Source organism: Homarus americanus, unplaced genomic scaffold, assembly GCF_018991925.1.
Source record: "Homarus americanus isolate GMGI-L3 unplaced genomic scaffold, GMGI_Hamer_2.0 scaffold44060, whole genome shotgun sequence".
Classification (NCBI taxonomy): Eukaryota; Metazoa; Arthropoda; class Malacostraca; order Decapoda; family Nephropidae; genus Homarus; species Homarus americanus.
In genome coordinates, this window is record NW_024756871.1 from 3,468,878 (window position 1) to 3,496,640 (window position 27,763).

Here is a 27,763-nt window from a genome sequence, read left to right on the forward strand (position 1 = left end):
TGGAGCAGCTTATGTCTTGGGGTACAATTTCTCTGGTAAGATTCAGACATAAATATTAACTAGACATATTCTTGTTCTTACACTACAAGACACATCAAATTCCACCCAATTTCAATCCATTTAATGTCTTAATATATAATAGTTTCTCAATCTATGTATAATAGCTTTCAATGTATATACAACAGTAATTTATATAAGTTTAGTATTTTAAGGACAAGTTAGAAGTATCGTATATAAACAAGATATATTTATTTCGTTTATACTCTAAGTCTCACATACTCATTATTTTTCGTGACATGAAGAATATTATTTACAGAATTAGTGAATGTACACATGAGAATATACAAGAAATGCTTCAGTATTTACGACATATAATTGATACATTTGTAAGTTAACAGCACGTTAGAGGGTGTATTTTAATTATAGATATTCTTAAGTCATCCAGTTATGGTTAGGTTAGGTTAGGTTATTATTATGGATAATTGTATCTTATTCCCCTCCCTTCCCCCTCTCGAGAACTGCAGTAATTGAGCAAAATAATATCCTGCTTCAGATACTCTAGGAGGTGAACTGAATATTTTGTTTTTAACACATCAAGATCCTAGAAGTAATACCTGGATGATGCTATTTGGACACTAGAACATTTTTAGTTTCCATTTTACAATAGATTCTAATGGCGAATATCTTTCCTTAGGTCCCACGGGAAAGTCCAAGTCCACAGCTTCTTATTCAGTTCATGTCCCTCATTATGACAAACTAGAACCATCTGTTATATCTATCCTGGCGGTGCTGCTGAAGACGCGCTCACAAGTTCCTCGCTGGCCTGATCATGATGGACGATGAGCGGAGATATTCCTTGTTACGCCACATGTGCCAGTTGATGCCAATGCCGTCGCCTGATTCCTTGTATGGGCCGTTTAGGTTGGCCCACGAGCACCTGTTGAACCACCAGCCTCCGATCTTCCAGTACTTGGCGCAGTTGATCTCGTGGGAGGTGTCATGGTCCTCGTCGTGGGTGGTGAACATCATCCCGTCGGCGGTGAAGTTGTCAGGTTTTCCCTCGTTGCCCAGAGCGTCGCCTGCTGTACCACTGTAGCCAGAAATATGAAGTCGGTAGCCCTGAGCCTCATTCTCGATGTGGAAACGGTCGTATTGGGCGTAGGCAGACTCACCCTCGAAGTCGGTGAGATCTATACGCATCTCATAGTGTCGAGTGTTCGTCAAGATGTATATGTTTTCCAGGCCAATCCAGTAGTCACTAGAGGCGTTGCCGAAGCCCATCTTATAGTCGTACCAGCCACGGTTGAAGTCTGTGGCGTGGGCGTGTTGAAGACGCCTCTGTATGACCGTCCACCCACCTCCGTCAGTCTCCATATCACAGAAGACGGTCACTGGTCTCTTACCGTTGTGGTCCATGTGAAAGGTGTACACTGTAGACTCTTTCTTCCCTCTCGCAAGTAGATCAGCACAGTCGAGCACCGTGAGTCGGGCGAAGACATCGCCAGCAGTCTGCTCCACACTGGTGACGCGAGACTTGAGCACGTTCAATCTCCTAGTTAAGGCTTCATACATCCGTCTCATGATGACCACCAAATCTCCCTCATTTTGAAAAATATCTTCGTCAAAATTGTCGTCTTCCATACGATGTTCCTCAGTCACTTCGTCTGGAGTGTTTTCAACAACGTGATCGAGAGACGCAATATCATTATGCTCAGGGACAGTGGGCGTGTGCTGGGTCGTGGTGGTGACCGCAGTCGTCACAACCTCCGCTACGTCATTATCACCTTTGTCCATTAACCCGCCTTGAATGTCGTTAAGTCCTAGTGGCAGGTCGTTCTCGTGTTCCGCTTTAATCAAGGGAAGCTTCATGATCCCCCCAGCGAGAGGATGTTGAACTTTGAGAATTTCTGCATCGTTCCTCCCTCCGTCGACGGTGCGCCCCTCACTGCACGTCACCAACACAGTCACCACGAACACACTCCACAGTTTCGCCATCTCCGCCTCAGTTATAGACGGATGGTATATCACCCAAGTTCTTCAACTGATGTCGGGAGGTGATACACTGCTTAAAGTTATCTTACACGCCGGGTCCCTCCCTCAGACTGAAGTAAGAGCTGCCCCCGGGAGCGACAATGTTCCCTCAGTGATGGTCGCGGGCTGACTGACTTCCCTACACGCCCGCTACCCCACCCTCTCACACGATTACCACCACGGTCCAAAATACTCAGAAATATGTATTGTTCATTATTTTTTGGTCTGCTATCGTCGGTATCTTGTTATCATAACGTAAATCCTTCAGTTTGTTACTCTAATTCTGTAAGACACGCAACAATTTCTCCAAGATCTGATATTTAACTGTTTTTGTATAAGTCACAGTCAGGAAGTGTGTGTGTGTGTGTGTGTGTGTGTGTGTGTGTGTGTGTGTGTGTGTGTGTGTGTGTGTGTGTGTGGCAAGAATCCATTTACTATTTTTCTATGGGGACTTGCTATGGGAAGAAGGAGATAAATGTATAGGAATGAGAACACAGAGAGAGAGAGAGAGAGAGAGAGAGAGAGAGAGAGAGAGAGAGAGAGAGAGAGAGAGAGAGAAGTATTGACAAACGTGGAAAATAAAGAGGAAACAGAGAAGGAGGCTGGACTATAGTGATAGGGAGGGAGGTCATGGAAGGAGGGAGAGGGTGCCATGGAGGGAGGGAGATGGAGGAGGGAGGGTGCCATGGAGGGAGGGAGGGTGCCATGGAGGGAGGGAGGGTGTCATGGAGGGAAGGAGGGAGGGAGGGAGGTACTATCGCGGGGGTCAGTGTGTTTGGGGGTGTGTCTGGCCTCACGCTTCCGGTCACTAGATTAGTAAGGGCGCTCAGTACTCCCTCCCTTCCCTCCCCTCATACCCTCCTTCCATTCCCTCCCTCCTAACCTCTCACCATTCCGTCCCTCCCTCCTCTCATTTCACCCAAACCCTGAATTTCACTCTAACCTAACCTAACCACCTGTCTTAGTCATATTAATCCATCCGTCTATACCTGTCATCCAATATGTTAACCCGTCCAACATACCACCAACCTGTCCATCCATTCATCTTAAATACAATAACAAAAACACACGATGTAAACTTCCTAAAAATTACGGCAAAATTTACCCCCCAAAAAAATCCTGACTCCAGAATGTAATGGTGAAATTGTGTTGTGGATAGTGTAGTGGTGTTGTGAGCTGAGACCTCCATGATAATAGGCTGGGTCACAGATGGGAGGGGTTAGCGAAAGGGGACAAGGTCACGTATTGGTCCAGATAAACAGGTCAGGTTATTGTGAAGGGGGAGGGGGATGTATGTTTGTATGTCTGTCGTGAGTATCGTATGACTATCTCATGTGTGTGTGTGTGTGTGTGTGTGTGTGTGTGTGTCGTGTGTGTGTGTGTGTGTTTTATGAGTATTGTGTGCGTGAATGTCGAATGTATGTGTGTGTTTTTTGAGTAGTGCATGTATGAATGTCGAATGTATGTGTGTGTTTTTTGAGTAGTGCATGTATGAATGTCGTGTATGTGTGTATGAGTGCGCACGTACATTGTTCATATAGATTAATGAGGATGATTGCTGACAGATGGAGGGTGTTTGTCGCACAGCCTTTACTTGAGGTCATATGAAGGCCCTATAGTTTGTACGATGCCGTGTGTGTGTGTGTGTGTGTGTGTGGCGGGGGTGGCCAGGCGTGTGTATGGGATGACCAGGCGTCTGTGTAGAGTGACCATCTGACCATCTGAGTTACGTAAAGTGGACTTGTGAATCATAACCATCCCTCGTGTTCTCTGAAGTTCTAATTATCAACAAAGTGGTGTTCTCGAGCTGTAGCTAAAACAAAACTTTCACCCGAGTATGTAAAGAGTGACGCACGTTATCATCCTGTGTGCCTCGCCTTCGCCTCCGAGAAAGGTAAACACAAGGTCACTGTCCTGGAAACATAAACATGAGTAGCTGTTGACATATGACTAACGCCATCCGCTTACCAGAACCCACAAGAAATAACACCGTAATTAACTCAATGAAGAACAGGGAGGGGAGAGTTGAATGTGTCTTGGCATTTCTTTCATAACTAATTCATGTCTGGTTGTATGTCTTATTCCTGTTATCTTATGTTTCCTCGGTGTCTTATGGCTATTAAGACAACAAGTTTTAAGAGAAGTTTCATCCTACTCTGAGTTAACCTTACTCTAGGGGGGCGCTATACCTTACTGTGCCCGCTCTGTGATCACACTTGATCAAGTTACAGACGGGGGAATTCTGGACTCCTCCTCAGATATCAACACTGTGAGAGTGAGGAGGAGGAAGAGGAGGAGGGGGAGAGGAGGAGGGGGAGAGGAGGAGGGGAGAGGAGGAGGGGGAGAGGAGGAGGAGGAGGAGAGAGAAATCCGACAGAGAGAACGAGAGGTTGGAAAGCCAGGATGAAAAATGGGATTTTTTTTATTAAAGCTGATGAACTCTCCTGAATTAATATGTGTTGAATTTTTTTTTGCCTGTGAGAATCAATGTGCGACACTGGCCTTCTGTAGTCTTCCCCGCTACCACGACCACTATTCACTACTATCACCACCACCACCACCACTATCACCACTACCACGACCACTATCACCACCACCACCACTATCACCACTACCACGACCACTATCACCACCACCACCACCACCACCACCACTATCACCACTATCACGACCACTATCACACCACTATCACCACTACCACGACCACCACCACCACCACCACCACCACCACCACTATCACCACTACACGACCACCTATCAACACCACCACCACCACCTATCACCACTACCACGACCACTATCACCACCACCACCACCACCCACTATCACCACTATCACGACCACTATCAACACCACTATCACCACTACCACGACCACTATCACCACCACCACTATCACCACTACCACGACCACTATCACCACCACCACTATCACCACTGTGACCACTATCACCACCACCACCACCACCACCACCACCACCACTATCACCACTACCACGACCACTATCACCACCACCACCACCACCACTATCACCACCACCACGACCACTATCACCACCACCACCACCACTATCACCACTACCACGACCACTATCACCACCACCACCACTATCACCACTATCACCACCACCGCCACTATCACCACCCTGCATCTCTACCATCATTATCTCCCCACACCACAACCATCTCCACACCCCACACCATCTCCCCACACCCACACCATCTCCTCACACCTCACACCATCTCCCACCCACACCCCACACTATCTCCCCACACCATCTCCCCACCCCACCCCACTATCTCATCCCACACCATCTCCCCACACCATCTCCCCACACCACCATTGTATTGCCCTGGGAACTATGAGTCAAGCTCAGCGTGTTGTCACTTATCACAGCGAGCTGAAAGGATTTGGAGAGGACAGTGCCATCCCTCAGCTTCACTTTAGGTCGTAATTCACCTTCCAGAGAGAATGAAACTCGACCTTTTTCTATCCTTGGTCATTATGTCTACACTTATCTGCAAGAGAACATAATGAAGGCATTTCCTCCAGTTCTAACTAACTCAAGGATGACTCTTACCTCCTCCTCCTCCCAAGAAATGACTTAAGGACAAAAAGCGAACCCAGGGCAAGACGCGCACCGAATTCACCAACATCTCTTCGTTAAATCCCACCCGAAATATAGATATCAGAGCGTAAACAAACGATATACTTCTGCTTGAACTCCTACAGTTGGTCAGGATAGTAAACAATTACAGACTCGAGTGGTAAGACAATTCGTTATCATTAGTCACTAGGGAGATTATTTTTTGTTTTCACGTAAGATAATTTGTGAATCTGTTCCTTGGTGTTCACAGGTCCCACGGCGTGTTAATGAGGACTAATGGAGGGAAGTGAGGTGGCGTGGTGGCCCTCTCCTCCCGAGTGTTGTGCCTTCGTTGAGTGTTTTCAGAGTATTAGGTTAGGTTAGGTTCGGTTCGGTTAGGTTAAATAATAAATTCCATAATGCAACAACTTAATGTTACTGGATAATGGCCTTCTCCCCCTCCCCCATGACGTCATATCCGATGTTGTGATCACCAGATTAGTTAGTCAGCCAGCCAGCCAGTCAGCCAGCCAGCCAACCAGTCTCGTGTTATTTCTGCCAGATATCATGTACGCTGATCAGATCATTAGCACAGGTGTTGCGAGGTGAGGTAGCCAAAGTAAATCACGTATGTAGCTCAGTGAATCGTGGGCGTGAGTTATGAGTGAGAAACAAACACAGAAGAAGTGGTGGATGGTTACAAGGCGTTTCCGTTATGTCTTGTAAAACACTTCCGTCGCATGGTGGATCTTGTTGTCATTTTTGGTATATGGTGAGACGACGGCCAACATCACGCCACGTTATAGTAGGTACAAACAACACAGCCGCATAGGTATTCATATTATACAAGAGATCACTTCGGGACGGCCACCCAACACTGCAACATACCCTCTGTCAGCCCCCTGTTGAATGTTATCAATACACCCTCGAGTTTGTTTCCCTCACAAACTTATCTGAAGAGAACATTATTAAGTACACGAGGCATTGAGGTACATTATCTCCCAGAACACTGTTGGGTCATCGAGTTAACTACTTCTACCAGAGCTCCTTCGGATTATTAGACAGTAATACCAGCGCTAAACTTACATACAAACCCTCAACAGCGGTGTGTGGACCAGCCTCCAACCTGCTGCCGGCAAGTGTCCGAGAATTCGTGAGGTTGTAAGACGTAAGAACATAAGAATGGAGTAAGCTGCAGCGGGACTATTACCAGCACCCCAAGAATCACTTATATCATCCCTCCAGTGAGACAAAAACACTGTCTTAATGAACTCTGACCGACACCTTTGCTCTGTAGTGTCGCCCTTGACTCCCAGAGCTAAGAACCTTCTGCCACTGCATAGGTTAAGTTCTCCCAGACTAATAAGTGATAAACCAAGACGTGAACACCGAAAACATTAACTTGACTCATTTAACGCTCCAAAAGTTATGAAAACGCATTCCAGATTAGCTAAAAACAGGAAGCCAGGTTGACTCTCTGAACACCTGTGATCAAAATGAAACACCTGTGGTGGTCAGCATCAGACACGTGTATTTCTCGCCACGTAAAATCAACGAAAAATGATCAATCAAAATGTGAACTTTTTCAGTATATTACAAAGGCTATATCTCTTTAAGGGTAATGATACTGTACTCAAGGGTGAAGTTACCATAACACACACACACACTAAGTGAAGTCAGAAGTCATGGAAAGAAATGTATAAAGAGAAGCGTTGTTTTTTTTTCTTCAGAAATGGGACGGAGTTGAGGCCACTAATACCTTGAGATCAATTGACTGTCTTAAAGTCACCACAACTCCTCGCCACACCTTCTGTAGGAACCAACAACATGATCAACGCCCTCGCTCTGCTGAAGGTGATGTTGTAGGTTGTGAGTTGAGTTGTGACATTCCACCATCAGGATAATTGGAGATAAATAAACATACAATCCAATTTTCAAAGATCTGCCTATTCAGACTTTTCTCGGTGTTTTCAAATGCGTCAAAATCTCATGGTCGTAGGCTTGTGAAGCCGGCTAAATTCTGTCAACACGAACACTTGTATAAGGAAATGTAGTCATCTGCATCTATAAATCGTGTTCTCCGTCAGTGGCTCGGGTGTTAACTAACCTCTTCAGCAGCTGTGGATACTAGTCTACCCTCGCACGCCAGCTAGGGAATACTCACTACCTGCGCGGTCTTCAAACTACTATATTTCTAAGGTTGTTTTAATAATCTGTTATACTGAGAGGTTCAAATGGGACTAAGTGTTATAAGGTGGCTGTAGCAAGTGTCGTTTTATAGAGCTGTTCAGTGTTGATCAAAACAGTGGAAAAAATATATAATTTCTTGTGACAATTATAGTTAAGTACCGAATGTTTTGTGTTGAAGACAAATGTGTATTTATAACTTATGAATGAATGTTTGTCACACTCTTCTTCACGGTGTAGGACGCGGCTCTCTGCCACGTACAGCTGAGTGACGGTGGTAGCCATCTTGCCTCACAACACCGGTCACTAAAATTATCAACTATTCCACAAGAGTCTCACACTTGACTGTGTACTGAATCTTTTCTGTTCAGAAGAGTTGATGAAGCAACCATTTCAGTGACACTCGGTAGAAATGTTTTATAACGGTGTTGCGTCCATTCATTATACAGACTTGTGGGATGTGAGGCGGAGGACCTACTAGGAATGACTCAAGTTTACATCATTATAGTTTTTGGTTAAAGTCACTATTGACACTTAACTTAGAGTCCAGTTATAGTGACGGTGAGTGGGATAAAGTCCCTTTATATTTCTGAGTTAAGAAATCTATAATTATCACATAATACTTTATATTCAAAGGGCCAAAGAGAACTGCGTAACGACTGAGTCAACTGTGTAATGTTAGGTGTGAGGACGACTATCACCACTGTCCTCAGTTTAGTTGAAGAGAAAGGGTCACTTATACTCATGTTAGGGAGAAGTTAGGGGTAACCTTTGACTCACCCTCACCTCGTGACTCACGCCCTTAACTCATGAGACACAAAGGCAAGCATGAACTTAGCATGCTTCCCTGTTGGGCGCTGTAAACGCTTCTGCGCTTCACCTTACACAAGGATGTAGGGGAGTGCCCAATAAATAATACTAAAAAAATATATCATCCCTCAAGTGTGACACAAAAACTGTGTTACGAACTCTTACCGACGGCTTTGTTCTGTAGCTCCGCCCAGGGGCCGGACACTCAAAACAAGTGTAACTCCTATAGTTTTGTGACCTTCACTCCCTTTGTCATTACATGAATCAGGATAAGATAGAATCATGTCCCCGTATAACTTAATGTTTGAATTATAAAGTTTCCTCGATAACTTCATCACCTAGCAGGTGTCAAGGAGTACATTATGTTGTAACTGTGAGGACTCACTCTCAGGTTGTGGCGGAGGAGACAACAGCTGATCACAACACACTCACCTGGACGGTGTCATCAAGAGATGATAAATAAACAGAATTATTGAAGCTAACGATTGGTTGTTAAAGACTCAACACAAACTGTAACAACACTAATCTGACCAGTGAAACAACTTCATATAAACCATCAACAAGAGAAGTTTATTACTGGTTGTTAACGTCAACTTACAACTTGCCACAACCCAGTTCTTCAACATCATAATCCAACATAAAGTGTAAAGCTACAACACAATGATGAACGCGAGGACATGGAAAAAAGTTATGTTCATGTTGTTATCAGCCATCGTATTGGTAACTATCATATGGTGAGTACTGGCACACTTTAACTACAGTTGTTTCATATACAGTGCAGTGAGATGGCAAACTTACTCAAGTGTACCCTGTGTGTTTATCTGTGTAGTCACCGAGAGTTATACGGCAACAAATCCTAACAAAGTATATTTCTTCAGGTACAACAACGACGTCATCCATACATTAGCCGACAAGAATCCCCGGGGTGAGTGTTGGTGGTGGGGTGAGTGTTGGTGGTGGGGTGAGTGTTGGTGGTGTCGTCGTACACATTGTCGGAGTTTGTGTCACTATAGTTACCCAGTAGAGTGAGGTTGTTCTAGTATATAATTAGTAATTATTAGTAATTATTAATTACTTTTGTAACTAAATTTACATGATAATTGAATAATTTGACAAGAATTTTAGTAGAAGGTAATAAGTGTGCGTGTGTGTGCCTTACCCCAACACCCACAGTCACTGCTCCGCCACCATGTTCCCTGTTGTCTCCTTCTTGACGCTCAGGAGGCAGGCAGGTGCTAGACGCCCAGGTGATGATGACAACAAAGGTAACACCTAACCATCAGTGTCAACCTGAGACAGAATATTTGTGAACGATGATGAGAAAGATGAGGAAAAAAACCTTAATCACTGACCCCAACAGCCCAGCACGTGGAGGTGAGACTCAAGGAGTTGCTGCTTCACCAAACTAATTATTCTGTCTTCAACAGGTGTGTTTGAGACGTGGTATAGAAGGATTGTCCCAGTACAGGAGGAGGCTGTAGGGATGGGACACGAGACTCCCTGGGAGGTGGAGCAGCAGAAGAGAAAAGCTGCCATACGGGAAGGTTGTGGTGGTAAGCCTACTGCAGCTGCTCTGAGTAGAACCCTGCAAAAATCTCCCATTCTTCCTCACCTTCTGATAGACGATGTTCACAAGGCCATCTACTGCTTCATCCCCAAGGTGCTGTAAACACCAGCAATATTATTGTTGGTGTAAGATCGTGAGTGTCGTTGATAATCTGACAATTTACTCACATAAACAGGTCTTGAAACTGCTAGAGTATCCCCTGTAAAATGTTGACAACTCTATCTTAGGTACATTTAACAGCCCCATAAACGTATATTCTGACTGACTGACTAACTGATAGGGAACTTTTCCCCTCTCATACTGTGCTGGTGCTGCCTGGAGTACAGTTAGCTATAATTATCAATCTGTCATCAGTATTTTACCATCGCTTACACCGATTATCTCGAAAGTTGTATAATTTTTTTCCAATTTTCTCAGGTTTCGAGCACATCTTTTAAGAAAGTGTGGCTTTCTATGATAAACCCCGACAAGGGTAAAGGAAATCGAAGGCCTCACGCGGTACTTAATGCAAAAATTCGACAAGAGAAGCGCCAGGTAAGTTACTCACACCCTATACTGCACCTTACACGTCTCCACAATACACATCACGTCATTACACTCCAGTATGTGTGTTTATATTGGCCTGAAAAATATATATATAGCCTGTATATATTACGTGGATAATTTAAAACAAAATCAATAAAATAATTTAAGCTAATTTTCTGACAGAATTTGCCCTTTTTGTCGTGGTAAATGTGATAGTGAAGATATGGATTAAAATACCAGTTTGAGTGATGGTGAATGATGTGCTAAATCTCCTATTGCTATGTATATGTATTAATGTGATTTATTAATACTAAAGAATACCAAGTTAGATATACCACACTCAGGTGTATGTGCTGCATACTGTATGTCGTCTTGTATTCATATTTCATCGTGAGGGTTTGAGGTGATCTGAGTAGAGGCTCTGTGGAGAGGTGAATCATCTGTGTAGGAGTGTGTTGAGATATTAAGTGAGAGAGAGAAAGTCATTAATGTGTGATAAACAAAGTTGGTATTAGTCCCTTACCTGCGGAGCTTTGGTATTAAGAGAATGTAAATAGAGAAAAGGTAATCCAGAGCTGGGTGAACTCTATGGCCAGGAGGAGGCCATATTAAAGCGATTAATAGAGGTATGGCCACGAGAGGGCCATTTTATATGTAAGGATTAATACCGGACTTTCTTCATTGTTTATCTTCATGTCACAGGTAACACATTTTTTTCATTAGTTTTCGTAGTTAATCTTACATTAAGTAATCTATAAAGAGAATGTGATATTAATAAAACAAAATAAAACTACATATTTTTTTTCAGAAGACTAATCTCCGCCAAAAGTTGTCGACTTACACCAAATATTTGATTGTACGTCACCCATTCGAACGCCTCCTTTCTGCCTATAAAAACAAGATAAAAGGTCCCCAGAAAAAATTCCAACAGAAAACCGTCTATAATTATGCCAAAAAAATCCGCCCAAACGTCAAACGGTCAGACATTCAGTGGACAGAGTTTGTGGATTACCTCAATAACGGAGGTGACAGAAAGAACAGACACTGGAATGTTTTCGCCAGACACTGCTATCTCTGCAGCATAGAGTATGACATCGTCGGCAAGTATGAGACTCTTGGCGTGGACTCTGAACACTTCCTCCGGCGGGTGAGAGCCCCAGAATGGCTGCACTTCCCTGAGTATCACCCCACCAAGACCAGCTCAGAGCTACAGAAGTACATGAGGAACCTCACCAAGATGCAGATCGATCGCCTCTACCGTACCTACGAGAAAGACTTTAGACTCTTCCAGTATACATATAACCCTCATTAAGGGTCCTGCTGACAGTCTCCTTCCCTCCCACCACTCCTTCCGTCTCCTACCCACATCTCCCTCTCCTACCACTCCTTCCTTCCTATCCCACCACTCTCACCTCCCTCTCCCACCCACGAGATGCATTAGTTAAGGAACTCTTTTACCAACAAAGCACAACCAGGAGGACGTGACACTGTGTGACAGTATCTCCTGCTTGTACAGCTAAATGTGTCCTGTGTGTCAGTTCCCTCCTCACCACTTCTCACTCCCTCTTACCCACCCTCATCCTCTCTGCCTGCTGGAACTACTTCACAAGGGAGTACTAAATCAGATCTTATATAATCTTGTGTAAATCATTGAGTGCTGTGTTACTGTAGGGATAGATCGTCTTAATAGTTAAAAGTGACAGTGTGATTTTTGCTTTGTTTTCAAATCCCTTAAACTGTTGAATAGAGGTTAATTACCCAAGCTCATTATCCATAACTAGTACGTCTTTCTTAACTAATGATTCTAATACAAAAACAAATAAAAATTATATCCTCGCTTTTGTTTTTCATTGATAATTTTTTTCCATATGGTTAAGAATAAATTGAATATGTTTAATAATTACGTAGGTATAGATCTGTACAGACGTTCGTTCATTATATTCTCGTTAAGTCCAAACTATGAACTCCCAAATCACAGGGGCATAAGACACGATACGAGATAATCAGTACAATGATATAATGAGATTAAATATCCAAACTCACTATAATCCAAATATTTACCCAAACTATAATCTTGTGTATAATTTGTTTTAGTTCAGAATGATATATAATTGTTGTAGTTATTGACTGTTGTCATAGGGGCGAGGGTAAAGTCTACATAATTATAGATCATTGTGATATTTGATCATTACTTCACTATATTCAGTAAAATGGAAACAAAAATCATATAAAACAATCAATTAATTGTGAATGACAAAGACAATTAATAAAAGTTTGGATTATTATACAAAAGGCCAAACAACAGAGGCTCAATAAAGGCTAAATAAATTCTCAGTTTGCTTGTAGTTTGTGGGATAATTTGTGACTCAATTTGCCTTCTAGTAAACCATTTAAAAATTCATTAAACTAAACTACATTATTTATGAATATTGCAGAACAGTCCTCCAGGCCACCCCTCACCTACCTAACAAAGTTCTATTCTTTATCTTCGAAACTGTAGAGATGTATAAGGAACATATATACCCAATGTATTTTATATGTATACAACAGATGTATATTAAAGTATAAATCGGTCACCAGAAGTATCATGTATTGGTTGCATGTATACGAAGACTTACTAACACCTGCCAGATTACAGATCCCAAGACACCTGTTTCCTCCTAAGACACGCAGCAGATGCTCGCACTCCTCCTGTCTCCGCGGAACAGCAAGCACTTGAAACCTACTCGGTCATCTCCGCCACAGATCACGCTACTGTATTTCTACGGCTATGTGTTAAGACTTGTAATAGTGAGTTGTCAAAGAGGTAAGTAGAGGTGCATAAACTTCCAGTGAGTAAACTTCTACAAATTTCAGTATTAGCAGAACAACCGATTTTTTTTATTTCACGTGATCATTAAATAGTTAAGTACCGAATGTTTTGTGTTGAAGACAAATGTGTATTTATAACTTATGAATGAATGTTTGTCACACTCTTCTTCACGGTGTAGGACGCGGCTCTCTGCCACGTACAGCTGAGTGGCGGTGGTAGCCATCTTGCCTCACAACACCGGTCACTAAAATTATCAACTATTCCACAAGAGTCTCACACTTGACTGTGTACTGAATCTTTTCTGTTCAGAAGAGTTGATGAAGCAACCATTTCAGTGACACTCGGTAGAAATGTTTTATAACGGTGTTGCGTCCATTCATTATACAGACTTGTGGGATGTGAGGCGGAGGACCTACTAGGAATGACTCAAGTTTACATCATTATAGTTTTTGGTTAAAGTCACTATTGACACTTAACTTAGAGTCCAGTTATAGTGACGGTGAGTGGGATAAAGTCCCTTTATATTTCTGAGTTAAGAAATCTATAATTATCACATAATACTTTATATTCAAAGACACTAAGTAAATAATTTAAACACAAGGACGGCTGCCTCCCACAGTAAGGTGAAGAAGATACTGAACACAGGTTTCGTGTAGTGGTGTTGTGTAAGGAGTTACTTGTGTGAACATATGTGTACACATATCTTGTGGGTGTTAGTTTGATGTAGTGTAGAATAACTTCCTTGAACATGCGTGTCAAGTATACTTATCATGTCTCCGGGCAGCCTAATGTAGTGTAAATAATCCCTGACGTAACACGTGTGCACACATGTTATATATATATATATATATATATATATATATATATATATATATATATATATATATATATATATATATATATATATATATATATATATATATATATATATATATATATATATATATAAAGTTTCCTCGATAACTTCATCACCTGGCAGGTGTCAAGGAGTACATTATGTTGTAACTGTGAGGACTCACTCTCAGGTTGTGGCGGAGGAGACAACAGCCGATCACAACACACTCACCTGGACGGTGTCATCAAGAGATGATAAATAAACAGAATTATTGAAGCTAACGATTGGTTGTTAAAGACTCAACACAAACTGTAACAACACTCATCTGACCAGTGAAACAACTTCATATAAACCATCAACAAGAGAAGTTTATTACTGGTTGTTAACGTCAACTTACAACTTGCCACAACCCAGTTCTTCAACATCATAATCCAACATAAAGTGTAGAGCTACAACACAATGATGAACGCGAGGACATGGAAAAAAGTTATGTACTTGTTATCAGCCATCGTATTGGTAACTTTCATATGGTGAGTACTGGCACACTTAACTACAGTTGTTTCATATACAGTGCAGTGAGATGGCAAACTTATTGTGTTTGTGTCGAAAGTCAGAAATGTTCTTTTTCCCACAATCATTGTTCACAATATGTGGATGATATTACAAGTTTTTAAGTGAAATATTTGTTCTTTAACGTTCTTACAACAGTCATTTGTGGTAAGTCGGTACTTTTGACAACTCCTCTGTGTGTGAGAATTATGATGTCATTGGCAAGAGCGTCAACTGGTGCGTGGGCCTGGCTGGCTGACTCAAGTAAGACCGTCCTGAAGACCACATCACCGAGGAACAGTGTACAGCTGGTGTTAGGCAACGATCACTTGTCATCAAAACCGACTATGCATTATTTTACTATTAATTTTGCAATTTTCGGAAATAATTGCTTGTTATAACTTAACTAATCGTGTTTTTTGTTTAATTTTTGCTAACGTGTATGATATTTGGGGAGCTATACAATTTGTCTAGTACAATACGACACATATAAACACTATATTATAACCGTTAATGTTATTATTCATAGATTAAAATATGAACAAAACAAACGTAGTGGACAACTCTGAGTTCAATACCGTTGGGGATGATTTCCTTTTTATTTTCGTCTATTGTCATGGAAATTATTGACAGTTATAAACGTGCTTCAGAAATCTGTTATAATGAGTTCATGTATGCAAGCATGTCACTTGCTAAACCAAGTTGTGGTGGAAATGTGAAAAAAGATACAGTGGTTGCTGAAGGTAAGACTAAAATGTTCTATTTAATCGATTGTAAATAACCTTTCCACAAAGTTTCGTCCCATTCTATCAACTCCTGATGTTATTCTAAAAATAAACTACATAACATACAACCGGATAGATATCCACAGCCTAAAACAAAATAAAGTACACAAAAGTAAAATAATTGCGACAGCTTACAAACAAATTAAAAAGTAGTAAAGTTACCCCTAAACTAACTTCATTTTCTTCTATCACAACAGAGAAAACGAATATACATAACCAGTTTCTTGGATAACTCAAATGACTTTGTATGAGTTTAAAGATGTTGACGTAGTAATAAAAAGATCAAAATAGTATCACTTTAATTATATTGCTAATAATAACAAAAACAATAACAATAATAATAACAATATTGGCCATTTACGCTGGAAACGTCATAGAAGAAAAATGTCTTAGAATTGTCTGAACTTTTGATTGTAAAGGTAAAATTCTTGATATTAGGATATATTAGGTTAGGTAGGATAGAGTAAATAAGGTTTGGTTAGATTAGATTAGACTAGGATAAGTTAAGATTTGGTGAGGTTGTGTTAGGTTCCACTCCTATTTCACAAGTATTGTGTTTCTATTCCATTAAATCCATTTTAGTCAAAGATAAACATTCATAGTTCATGTATACGCCTTAATTATATTTGTAAAGTAACAGAACTAAATGGAGATAGAATGTTAGCCTATTTATAATGACAACACTAAGTAGTGAAGATGTAACAATATCGTATATTTCTTCAGTTATCACATCGACGTCATCCGGTCATCTGTCAACAAGAATCCGAAGGGTGAGTGATGAGGCCAGGTAAGGTAATGCCATTTGAAACAGGTTGGTACAATTACTATAATGAGAAAGATAAAAAAAAGACTTAATCACTGACCCCAACAGCCCAGCACGTGGAGGTGAGACTCAAGGAGTTGCTGCTTCACCAAACTAATTATTCTGTCTTCAACAGGTGTGTTTGAGACGTGGTATAGAAGGATTGTCCCAGTACAGGAGGAGGCTGTAGGGATGGGACACGAGACTCCCTGGGAGGTGGAGCAGCAGAAGAGAAAAGCTGCCGTACAGGAAGGTTGTGGTGGTAAGCCTACTGCAGCTGCTCTGAGTAGAACCCTACAAGAATTTCCCAATCTTCCTCACCTTCTGATAGACGATGTTCACAAGGCCATCTACTGCTTCATCCCCAAGGTGCTGTAAACACCAGCAATATTACTGAACAGTAAAGTGTCTCTAGCAAGGAGTACAACAAAATATAAGGTTACGACTAAACATGTGAGAGGCGAGGAAGAATGTAAACATGTCAGTGTAATGGAAGGCGTAGGAAGGGAGGGAGGCGGTGGATATCGTAGCCAGCAGAAAGGTGGAAAGTCTGTGTAATGTGAAAGCTTACTAAGATAAGCAGAACGTCTTGCTGGTACTCTTATAGCTACATTTAAAAGTCTCGTAAACGCATTTGTTGACTGACTGACTGAGTGCTTTTCTCCCCCCTCACGGTGTCTCGGGAGTACAGTACATTTAACCCGGCTCTAAACTCAGCCATTACCAATATTTAGTCATTATTTTGCTTTGTCGTGTTAGGTTTGTATATTAATTAATTCGAATATTATTTAATTTGTCCAAACTTCATCAGATTGCGAGTTCCAGCTGGAGAATTGTGTGGATGAAGTTGTTGGGTCTCGAAAACATTCCGAGGACTATGTCGAGACATGATTTTCTTTACATGAGAATACTACAAGAGAACCGCCAGGTAAGGTACTCACAATGTCTCCAGGATCTCCACCACACACCTTATCTTATATCCTAAACAATGAACATAAAAGTTCCTTCAGGAGGCAATAGTAGTGACTCACAGCATAGAGGAGTTTAGGTCGCCAGATGCGTCGCCTTGCTCCGACAGTGAGGTTACTTAATGATCAACAGGGATCCTAGACTCCTTCACCTGATCGAAATCCTTTAAGTTTTTCCTCTGGGGTTTTCGTGAGAGAGGAATTTCTTATCCACCATTGTCAACAACTTTTGAAAAATTTGATGTTTGTTTACCTCACTATACCTCCCACGTCACCCCCGGGGCCCTACGCAGAGGCCTGGTTGACCCGCCGACTCCTCACCACCGAGACAATTATTTACAGTACTGGTGAGAGTGTTAAGGCGAGGATCTATCCCAGTATGTACAAGTTGTGTCAAGTGCCATAAGTCATGGATAGGTCGATTTTTTTTAGCCTCTTTAAAACAATAAACAACATATGAGTGAACAACAAGACGGCCTCGAGGTCATATCTGTAGGCATTGAATATAGAATTGTTTTGGTAATGTACAAATAACATATCATAATAATAGTACAATAACCAGTAAAGAGAAATGTGATATTATTAAGAGAAGATTATTTTTTTCAGAAGATTGATATGATCCGAAAATTATCGACGTATACCAAGTTCCTAGTTGTGCGTCACCCATTCGAACGCCTTGTCTCAGCCTACAAGAACAAGATAAAAGGTCCCGACGTGACACTACAACAAACCCCCGTCTATAATTACGTCAAAAAAATTCGCCCAAACGCCAATCAATTAGACATCCAGTGGACAGAGTTTGTGGATTACCTCAATAACGGAGGTGACAGAACAGACAGACACTGGGATGTTTTCGCCAGACACTGTTACCTCTGCAGCATAGAGTATGACATCGTCGGCAAGTATGAGACTCTTAGCGTGGACTCTGAACACTTCCTCCGGCGGGTGAGAGCCCCAGAATGGCTGCACTTCCCTGAGTATCACCCCACCAAGACCAGCTCAGAGCTACAGACGTACATGAGGAACCTCACCAAGATGCAGATCGATCGCCTCTACCGCACCTACGAGAAAGACTTTAGACTCTTCCAGTATACATATAACCCTCATTAAGGCTCCTGCTGACAGTCTCCTTCCCTCCCACTCAATAATCCCTCTCGCACCCACAGCTCACCTCTCCTACCACCCCTTTCCTCCCTATCCCACCCATACCTCCCTTCTCCCACTCACGAGATGTATTATTTAAGGAACTCTTTTACGGACGAAGAATCACCAGGAGGACGTATCTCTCGTGTCAACTCCCTCCTCACCACCTCCCTTCCCTCTCCTCCCCTCTTACTCCCCTCCTGTGGCTACTTCAAGAGACAGTATATAACATGATATTTTTAGCCCCTTGATAGTTACATAGTGATGTACAGAGTGCCAGTGTGTTTTGTAATTAAAGTTGTATCACCTGAAGACTCGGAACCCCAGTATATTTCACCTGATTATTAAACACCCTGACGATAACCTAACCTAATCCTAACCTAACCTAACCTGACCTAACCTAACCTAACTTAATCAAACTTAACCCAGGTATCTTTAGGGTGTTTGATCAAATGAAATATGCTGGGGGGGGGGGTGTAATCTTCATGTGATACTTTAAGTTTTTCCAAATTAGTTTAAGTGGGAATTATCGTCCTCAACAAGATGATTCTAAAATAAAAATAAAATAAAAATAATATTCTGGTTTTCTTTTCTCACAATCACGACAGATTCCGTATTTCACGTTATTACCAAACAGATAAAAAAAATAGTTCAATGATAAATAATAACACTTCTTCATACTCACTCGTCTAAGTAGGAGAAGATGCCTTAACCTGACACACAGTCTCCTGTTCTCCTGGCAGCTGAGACAAGGACTCCCGTGTCTGGAAAGTAAAGGATTCTGACGTCCTTACTCCTGTATATAAACAGTCATGATGAGTAACACAAAACAGGACAGTGTTACCAGATCTAAACATGGGTAAGAGTCCCTGATGTAATACAGGTTATGAACTAGTGTATTATTAACCCTAACAAGCGCTTAAAGACCTCCGTTGTTGAAGTGCAGTAATAACATTATAACAACCTTACATTACCTTACCTAACCAAACCTAACCTCAACCAGGATTTTTTTAACATTTAATTGACCCAGAGCCCGTGGAAAGCGACAAGATGGCAGGTAAGATGTCGCCAGAGGACGATAATGGTGATGTCTGGGTGTTGTAGTTCACCAGTTCTTGATAAAAAAGGAGTTTATATACGTACAATATTGTGTGATAAAACGCTGATCACCTCTAAAGTTCTTGTACGTATCTAAGTTCATTGTCTTACCGTCTTTAGTTGATAATGTAAGAGTTGTTATAATGTCCAGCTTCATGGCAGGTTAAGAGGGCGTGTTTCGACCCCCAAAATCCGGATTCAGACTTGGGTTCTTGTATCAGATATTTCCCGTTCTCTTTGGTGATGAAAGAATTTGAAAATTTACCTAAAGATCCAAACCTTTAATCATCAGGAGATTTAAATTATCTGGCAAATCCTTCAGGAGAAACAAGTTCTAATATTAAAAAACAAAATTACAACTGGATTTATATACCAGTGTGCATCTCTATGGCGACACGAATCCTTTTTTTTAGATTCTCCTCGTGTGAATCTTGTTTCGAGACTTGAACGAGCGTATCAAACTATTTTCGTCAGTGGATGAGGTGGTTTTGACACTGAGTCACAAACCCACACTCCTCAGACCTCTCACTCCTCAGACACATCCAGAGTTCCAGACCTAGTCACTGTTTACACTTGGTCACCGTGATGAGCTGAGTTGATCGTTGCTCCGGGTAGCTGAGGACATTGGCATTTCCTTTTGAATATTTCTGAGGTGAAGTGTTCCTCCCTACCGTGTGTGTGTGTGTTTACGTTTAACGACCTTGACAGTAATTGTTCCGACATGTATCTCAAATTACAATACATCGTCACGGATGTGTTAGCTGTTGTAGCCCATCAGGTGAAGCCCTGGACACCTGGTCTAATAAGAGACAACTCAAAGGCAGATACACTCACGTGGAACTCAGGAATTTTAACTTTTTACGTTTGTTGAGTCAGTCACGTCACCTGAAGGTCTTACACCTGTGGCCGTCCTGAACATAACTCGGGTTCTTTAGATTTCTTAAGTGATACATATCCTGTTGACGGAAATATACACTCCAGCAGTTTATTGAGTGTTATGTAATGAACAATCTATTACCTTATTCTTGAGAAACTGTTTATCTACTAAAATTTTCCTTAAAATTCAAGATGGCGTCGATCATCGTCGAGGTATGGTGAGGTCGGTTACACAACAAAAGTAAACTTCCCCGCCATGTAAACAAACCACTGTTGCACCCGTTCAGCCGCCCAGACATAGAAAAACACCAATTAAACTGTGTCTGATGTTACTAGGAATGAACCATTAAGCGTGACGTATTACTCAAATATTGTGTGTGTGTTTTAGGCATCGTTCACGGGTGCGTCCTTGTTAAAAGGCGGTAAATTTTGTTCGTTCAGGTTAAAAAGTGATGTTAATAATATGTGCCAGTAATACAAGTTATATTCGGTAAGATCCTTGTAAAATATAATTAAACCTGACCTTCTGAGAATATGTTTGGGTGAAATAATTAAAGTAAACATGAAACTAATGAAACGGTGCACGATGAGGTATGAGTTATATATATATATTACTAATTAATTATCAATACGTTTTTCCCCTCCAGGTCACTTACACTATATTCGTCCAGCGCCATTTTGGAATCATTTTGTTTACTCTCGTCTCCACAGTGAGGATGAGTAATGAGTACTGGTGGTGGTTCTCGCTGGCACGGGAGGGTGGCGGCCCTACCTACTACCCCCACCAAGAGATGCCATGCCCGGCCTTCGTCTGGTACTTAAACACCGTTATCTGTGTCCTCATCTTCCTCTTCCCCATCCTGGCATTCGTCATCATCCTTCCCTCCTACAGGAAGAAGCATTGGTCCTCCCTCATGGTGGTGAGTTGGTCTTCCTTACTACTTCCTGTTTACACATAGGGCGTTACACTCTTCCTTATTAGTGGCATTATCCCTTATATTTAACACTAAAATAGATCCCGTCATGCTTCACACACTATAAGGCTTATGCTCCACCAGGTTATGGAATATTCTTTAGACTTGGTAAATAAAAGATGTGGTCCCAGGGTTCAGACACTCCTTAAGAGCATTAACTCCATCTACCCCGCTCAGGTAGAACACCTGTAGAGTCAGGAGAGTCACCTTATAGTCACCCGGCAGGTGTTAAGGGGTGTGAGGTGCCAAGTATTTTTTATGAGAGTAGTTTTTTTTATAAGTTTTCTCACAATATTTCTCAAAATTCTGGAAATAATTGACGGTCGTGGTTAAAACTACTGTCATAATGAACGTTTCCTTAAGAATAAAACTTTATTATCTCCAAATTTGGATGTTAATGATATTGGAAGAAGACATCAGGAAATGATGAGATGAAAATGTGTACAGTCGCTAAAACAACTATCTGTGCATACTTTGTGGGAAACAATATGAGACCATGGACGATAAATTTTGGTATATGAAGGCTGTGACTAGTAGTCACACGGAGCATATCGACCCCCACCTGCACAGATAGTTGTTTTAGCTACTGTACGTTACTGAAGGCTGCCACGAGTAGTGAGGGAAGTTTAGTGCTGATGTGAAGTGTGTTACAGGTTATGTGAGCTACAGTGTGGCGTGTTACAGGTGTTACTGTGCTTCCTGACGGGGTTCATCCTCTCGGTGGTGTTCGGGTCGTCGTCATGGCTGGTGGGACAGGCGGAGGTGTTTATGAGCGTTGGTCCCCTGAAGCCGCCCATCAACGGCACCGTGGGCGTGTGGGCGGGCCTGTGGCACGTCAACCTCACCTACGTCGCCGCTAACTTATCCCTCAACGAGATGGTGACGTGGACTACCCGGGTGGATCTCGTGACTGCCCACAAGGCGGCGTTGAAGGAGGGATGGCCTTGGGCACTGGTAGGTGTGACGGCGGAGCTGGGTGGTGAGGGTCTGGCGTGGCGCGGGAATCTGGGTGACGGCATCAGAGCAGCGGGGTTTGCCGCCTCGTGTCTGCTGGTGGCCGCCATGTACGTGTGGGCGGTGTGGGTTGTGCTCTTCACTGTGGCTCCGGGCCTGACGGCTCGCCCTCTCATGCTAACGGGGGTGCTCATGGCTCTGTGCACCCTCGCCTACGTCGTCTGTGTGGGCACACACTTTCCCCCACAGCTGATGGTGGGCGGGGCCATAATGCAGTTACACCTGGGATTTGCGTGGTGGCTGACGACGGCAATGGGCATCGTGCTGACGACAGTAGGAGCTGCCCTGCTACTGTATGAAGCCAAGTATCCCGGGCACCTCACCATATTCTTCGAGATAGATCTGGGTACTGTAAGTCACCGGTCGTTCCATCCGTCCTGGAGCAGCATCGAGCCAGTATTTGCTTACAAGCGTGTGGACGAGACCTACAGCCAGTTGTATCCTCCCTCTTATGTCCGCGACGAAACCATGAAAACGAAGATAAACCTTAACGATGGCCAGAACACACAAGACGACACCGAGCTCCACCCTCACAAGAAAGACAGCCTGTGTGATCCTTCAGACAACAAGAACAGCAAGACTAAGTTGTGTGTGAAGGAGAGGAACATACCAGAAATAAATTACAATATAGAAAGTGAAACCATGACTCTCAGTGAGACATCGATCATCCCTGAGAAAGAAAGGGAGTTTATCATGAGTCGCACGACCTTATCCTTCGACCAGGATCACACACCACTTAGACTCGAACCCTCCACTCTCCGTCGTCGATCACCTGAGCAGCCATTAGAGGTATTGAAGGAAGAACAGAACTCTCTACTCGACCCCACATCACTTCAACCCCTGCCACCAGAGCCCACCAGACCTCCACCCCTTCTACCAAAACCCACCAAACGTCCGCCACCACCACCAAAACCCACCGAACGTCCGCCACCACCACCAAAACCCACCGAACGTCCGCCCCCACCACCAAAACCCACCGAACGTCCGCCCCCACCACCAAAACCCACCGAACGTCAGCCCCCACCACCACAACGCACCAGACCCCCACCACCAGAACCCATCAAACGTCAGCTCCCACCACCCACCATACTTAAATCCTCACCTTCTATCTCTGACCATGTGACGTCTGACCATAACAACGTTTCACGCCGGAGTCCTCTTGCCTTGACCCCCTCCAGGCCCAGTGTGTTAGCGCGACCCTTCAGGACGGCACTGACAAGGACGTTATCATCACCTCACCCCAAGGTTGTCCGTAGAATATCCAAGAAAATGATTATCAAGACACCATTTAGAAGAAGGACGCCCTCTGTTTCAAACCTTCTCTCTGACCAGGAAACCGACTCCACCTCACGGCAACACAGTTCAGAACGAGAGAATGAGGCGAGAACACCTTTCTGAAACACCCACCATGTTTACTACTATGTTCTTACCTACTCCTCACTATTCCTATGTAACTTAATACACCTCGTTACCTCTCCCAACACCAATTATTCTCTCCATAAAACTCACAAACGAGTATTTGATTGACAGAAAAACACAATTAATAATTCTTTAGGACCTATATAATAACTTCCTTTTACTTAATTGTTTGTTATTGTTTTTATTTAATTTTCAGTCGTGTTTGATTTAATGGAAATGAATAAATAAAAGACATTAAAAAGGTTGTTTTAATCTGAGAGGAAGAGGTCAGGTTCACCGTGATAACCTTGAACGTATTGTTGTGATGGTGACCTAACTGGAATATTGGTGACCTAACTGGAATATTGGTGAGCTGAGTGTCATATTGGTGAGCTGAGTATGACACGGAGATGAATGACACTGAGATGAAAATGACACTGGGTTGAGAATTACACAGAGTTGAATTTGACACTAATAAGCTAATGATTGCGACAGATGAGAAACACACACTCACATATTGAGACAGACATAATCAGACACAAAAACAGACAGACATAGAGGCAGTAAAGTTTAATACTGGGAGGTTAAAATGATCATGTAGGTATCTAGTCAACACACCCTCCTGTTGTTCTGGTGAGGTAGGGAGGTAGGGAGGCCAGGCAGGTGAGGTACAGGTATGTTTGTCAGTGTTTCTAGTATAGGGATGATACTCAAGTGTTACTCTGCTTGTTTGTGTTCGTCATTCTAACTTGATTATCTCAGGAACGTTTCTTTAATCTACGAAAATAACTAAATACTTTAATATACACGTTTTATTTTATAGTTTTTAATAAATGTGGTTTTATCTTAACGATTTTGTGTTATTATGACAAAACGGACGAAGGATTTTGATAACTTTACCAAGACAAGAGAAGTCGTAGTGTTCATTGTGGAATTTATCGGATCTTGTGATAATTTTTGGAATGAGTTTCAATAGATTCTTTAGAGGAAGGATATATTAATTCATTTAAAACGAGGATTACTGCTTGTAGGTTATCGAAAGACATCTCGTTCTGCCAAATATTTGCCCAGTCGTTTTTTGAAGATTCCGGTTTAATGTTGGGAATAATGTGAATATTAATGCTTTAGGCTCGTAATCTGTCTGTCATTTATTTATCAAGTACGTGTGGATTTGGATATAAGGTGACGAGAGTATAATGTATGCAGTATATCTTATATTAAAGGGGCAGGAACACATAGAACAGGTGATAGTTAGATTAGCATATATTTATTTAGTTAATTTGTTGAAATTAATGAGTTGTATGTATATATTTGTTGTGTCAGCAGCAACAGCCTTGGACTGTGTGTGTGTGTGTGTGTGAGTGAGTTACGTACACATAAATAGCTTATGAGCGTGTAGGTGTAGACATGAATTTAAAACTCTTGTTCACTTTGACCCTCACGACCAATCTACCGTCTTCTATACGGTCTTGAATAATTAATATAACAATCGTCAGCCCCAGTGAACAATAGCTAACTCTCCTAAAATACTATTCAACGTATTATAAAATTACCTTCAGTTCCGATCGTCTTTTGTTTCAGACTGTAAACCTATCCAGTTAGGGATTGTGTAAACTTAACCAGAATCTATGTAAACGGTTTGCAGCTGGTTTACACTCGTGGCTCACACAAAGGATCTTGCTTGTACGTAAATTAATGCAGTGTTAACTAATTGCAAGAAGCGTCTACATAATATTAATGGTGGTGAGTAATGGCCTTGTGTGTGTGTGTGTGTGTTTGTTTTCATGAGACAGACAGACAGACATGTAGACAAGGAAGACGAGTTGATATTGCTTATCTGACCTATAAAACAAGAACCAAACGGACACACAGACAGAATACAAAGTAAGGGCGATATAGGTCAAAGGTCACTCATGGTCTCCCTCTCACAGGTAAGCTAAAGCACTGTCTTCAACTCAGGTAGGAAGAGGAAGGATCAACTGAAGAGGAAGGAAGAGGAGGGGGAGGGGGTAGGTGGGGTGTTAGAAATGGAGGAAGAGAGGAAAAGAATTGAGGAAAAAGGGGAGGAGTAGGAGATGGGAGGAAGGGAGGAAAGGAAGTGAGGAGGAGGAAGAAGAGGCGAAAGGAAGGAAGTAAAGAAGGAAGTAAGTAAATAAGGAAGAAGAATGAGGAAGAAGATTTATTAATGTATGCCCATATAGCTATAAATTCTTCGTAAACACTATAGCACACCATAACCCAGTATAGCACACTAGAACACACTATAACACACTAGAACACACAGTAACACACTACAACACACAATAACACGCTATGAGACACTACAACACACTGAATCACACTACAACACACTATAACACACTATAACACACTACAACACACTGCAACACACAATAACACTATAACACATGACAACACAATACAACACACTATAACACACTCTACAACACACAATAACACACTATAAGACAATGAAACACTTCCTATGCTAAATTACTCATGTAAATTACCTGTTCCACCTCGGACGTTGTCTCAGGTGACTTAACAGCTGTCACAGGTAAAGGTAAAAATGTTAATTAATAGAATAATGAGGTATATTATGTTAATCTGTCATGATAAAGATGTGTTGGTGACGACTCCTTCATGACTGGTGCAAGATAACTGAGATTACAGGTGCAAGATAACTGACTTGATGCCTATTGGGAGATGAAATAGGAAGTAAGGATCACCTGAAGATTAACCCCCCCCCCTTCAGCTTAGGTTGAGGACACGAGCAGGTAAAGGAGAGGGTGGCAGGTGAGGGAGGGAGAGGGTGGCAGGTGAGGGGGGAGGTGTGAGAGGTAGATGGAAGGATGGGAATGTAGTTGAATGGATAGGAGTTATTTCGATATCATTTCTAATCCCATCTACATTCACAACCCCCCCCCCCCTTCCCCCCATTGTTCACGAGTTGCTAATTAAACTTTCCGCGTGGGGTATCAGGTGTCTAGCGAGGCGGCGAGGGTGGCAAAAACCTAGTAAGTAGACAGTGTGTTAATAGTTAGACAGTATGCTAATAGATATTTATTTAAGTGAAATATATTGGGGGGTGTCTAATCTTCATATGATCCAAACAACTACCTTTTATATATACCATAGAATAGCTCAGGCAGTCGACCCCTTGTTGATACAATCTTGAAAAACGCTACAAATTATGTGTTTAAAGAAAGACAGACACAGAGAGAGGCGCTAATGAGAAACACAAGGGGTGATTGATAAGAGAGGGGGAGAGAGATGAAGAAGGAGAGAGAGAGAGAAAGGCGAAGAAGAGGAGTAGTAAGGGAGGAGGGGTTGATAAAGAGGAAATCTAGAAAGAGAAAGAAGGAAGAGGAGGAAGGCAATAACCAAGAGTATGAAGGGATCTACGTTAACTCACCCCCATTACCTTCAGAAGATCAACTAAATGTACAAGTATGAAGCAACAGTAAATAAAGGGAGACTTAACAAACGACGGATATAAAAGGGGAGGAAGAACAAGGAATAAGATAATAAAAAAGAGTCAATAAACATAAGGAGAATAAGTATAACACGAGAATAAAAATAATTCACAAAAAAAAACCCGCAAAAAATCACGTAATATCATAAATAACTAATAAAAAGGCATATACCCGTAGACAGTTATTTGTCAATTACTGGGACATAAGTACAAACTACAAGTAAGCGGAAAGAACCGAATTGAGGAAAGGAAACGAGAAAAGTTTGGAAAGTAGAGCATGTTGCTAAACTTTGGGGATTACTTTTCCTTTCAGATTTCTACAGGCAAG

At 42.1% G+C, this 27,763-nt stretch overlaps 2 protein-coding genes across 6 annotated transcripts; one reads left to right on the forward strand and one right to left on the reverse strand.

Annotated features, from left to right (window-relative positions):
* Nucleotides 1-232: 232 nt before the first annotated feature.
* Nucleotides 233-2,177, reverse strand: LOC121856991 (techylectin-5A-like). The gene has a single exon (XM_042352789.1). It carries the CDS (start codon nt 1,993-1,995, stop codon nt 805-807), a length of 1,191 nt encoding a protein of 396 aa, XP_042208723.1. The 5' UTR covers nt 1,996-2,177; the 3' UTR covers nt 233-804.
* A 5,533-nt stretch (nt 2,178-7,710) lies between these two features.
* Nucleotides 7,711-19,175, forward strand: LOC121856999 (carbohydrate sulfotransferase 11-like). Of its 5 annotated transcripts, none has more exons than XM_042352797.1 (6): nt 7,711-7,816; nt 9,006-9,348; nt 9,493-9,539; nt 10,042-10,274; nt 10,599-10,715; nt 11,515-12,543. In XM_042352797.1, exons 2-6 carry the CDS (start codon nt 9,275-9,277, stop codon nt 12,016-12,018), a joined length of 975 nt encoding a protein of 324 aa, XP_042208731.1. In that variant the 5' UTR covers nt 7,711-7,816; nt 9,006-9,274; the 3' UTR covers nt 12,019-12,543. The 5 variants fall into 5 exon arrangements, with proteins under 5 accessions (XP_042208731.1, XP_042208734.1, XP_042208732.1 ...); XM_042352800.1 differs by lacking the exons at nt 9,006-9,348; nt 9,493-9,539; nt 10,042-10,274; nt 10,599-10,715; nt 11,515-12,543 and adding exons at nt 14,544-14,883; nt 16,411-16,457; nt 16,626-16,858; nt 17,301-17,417; nt 18,064-19,175 and having other exon boundaries at nt 7,719-7,816; XM_042352798.1 differs by having other exon boundaries at nt 7,746-7,816; nt 11,518-12,543.
* Nucleotides 19,176-27,763: the final 8,588 nt, after the last annotated feature.

Coding starts and splice junctions, on each gene's coding strand:
- LOC121856991 (XM_042352789.1), bottom strand. CDS start 1,995: ATGGCGAAACTGTGGAGTGTGTTCGTGGTGACTGTGTTGGTGACGTGC.
- LOC121856999 (XM_042352797.1), top strand. CDS start 9,275: ATGATGAACGCGAGGACATGGAAAAAAGTTATGTTCATGTTGTTATCA. Junction 9,540..10,041: donor AGCCGACAAGAATCCCCGGG/GTGAGTGTTGGT, acceptor TGTCTTCAACAG/GTGTGTTTGAGACGTGGTAT. Junction 10,716..11,514: donor TTCGACAAGAGAAGCGCCAG/GTAAGTTACTCA, acceptor ATTTTTTTTCAG/AAGACTAATCTCCGCCAAAA.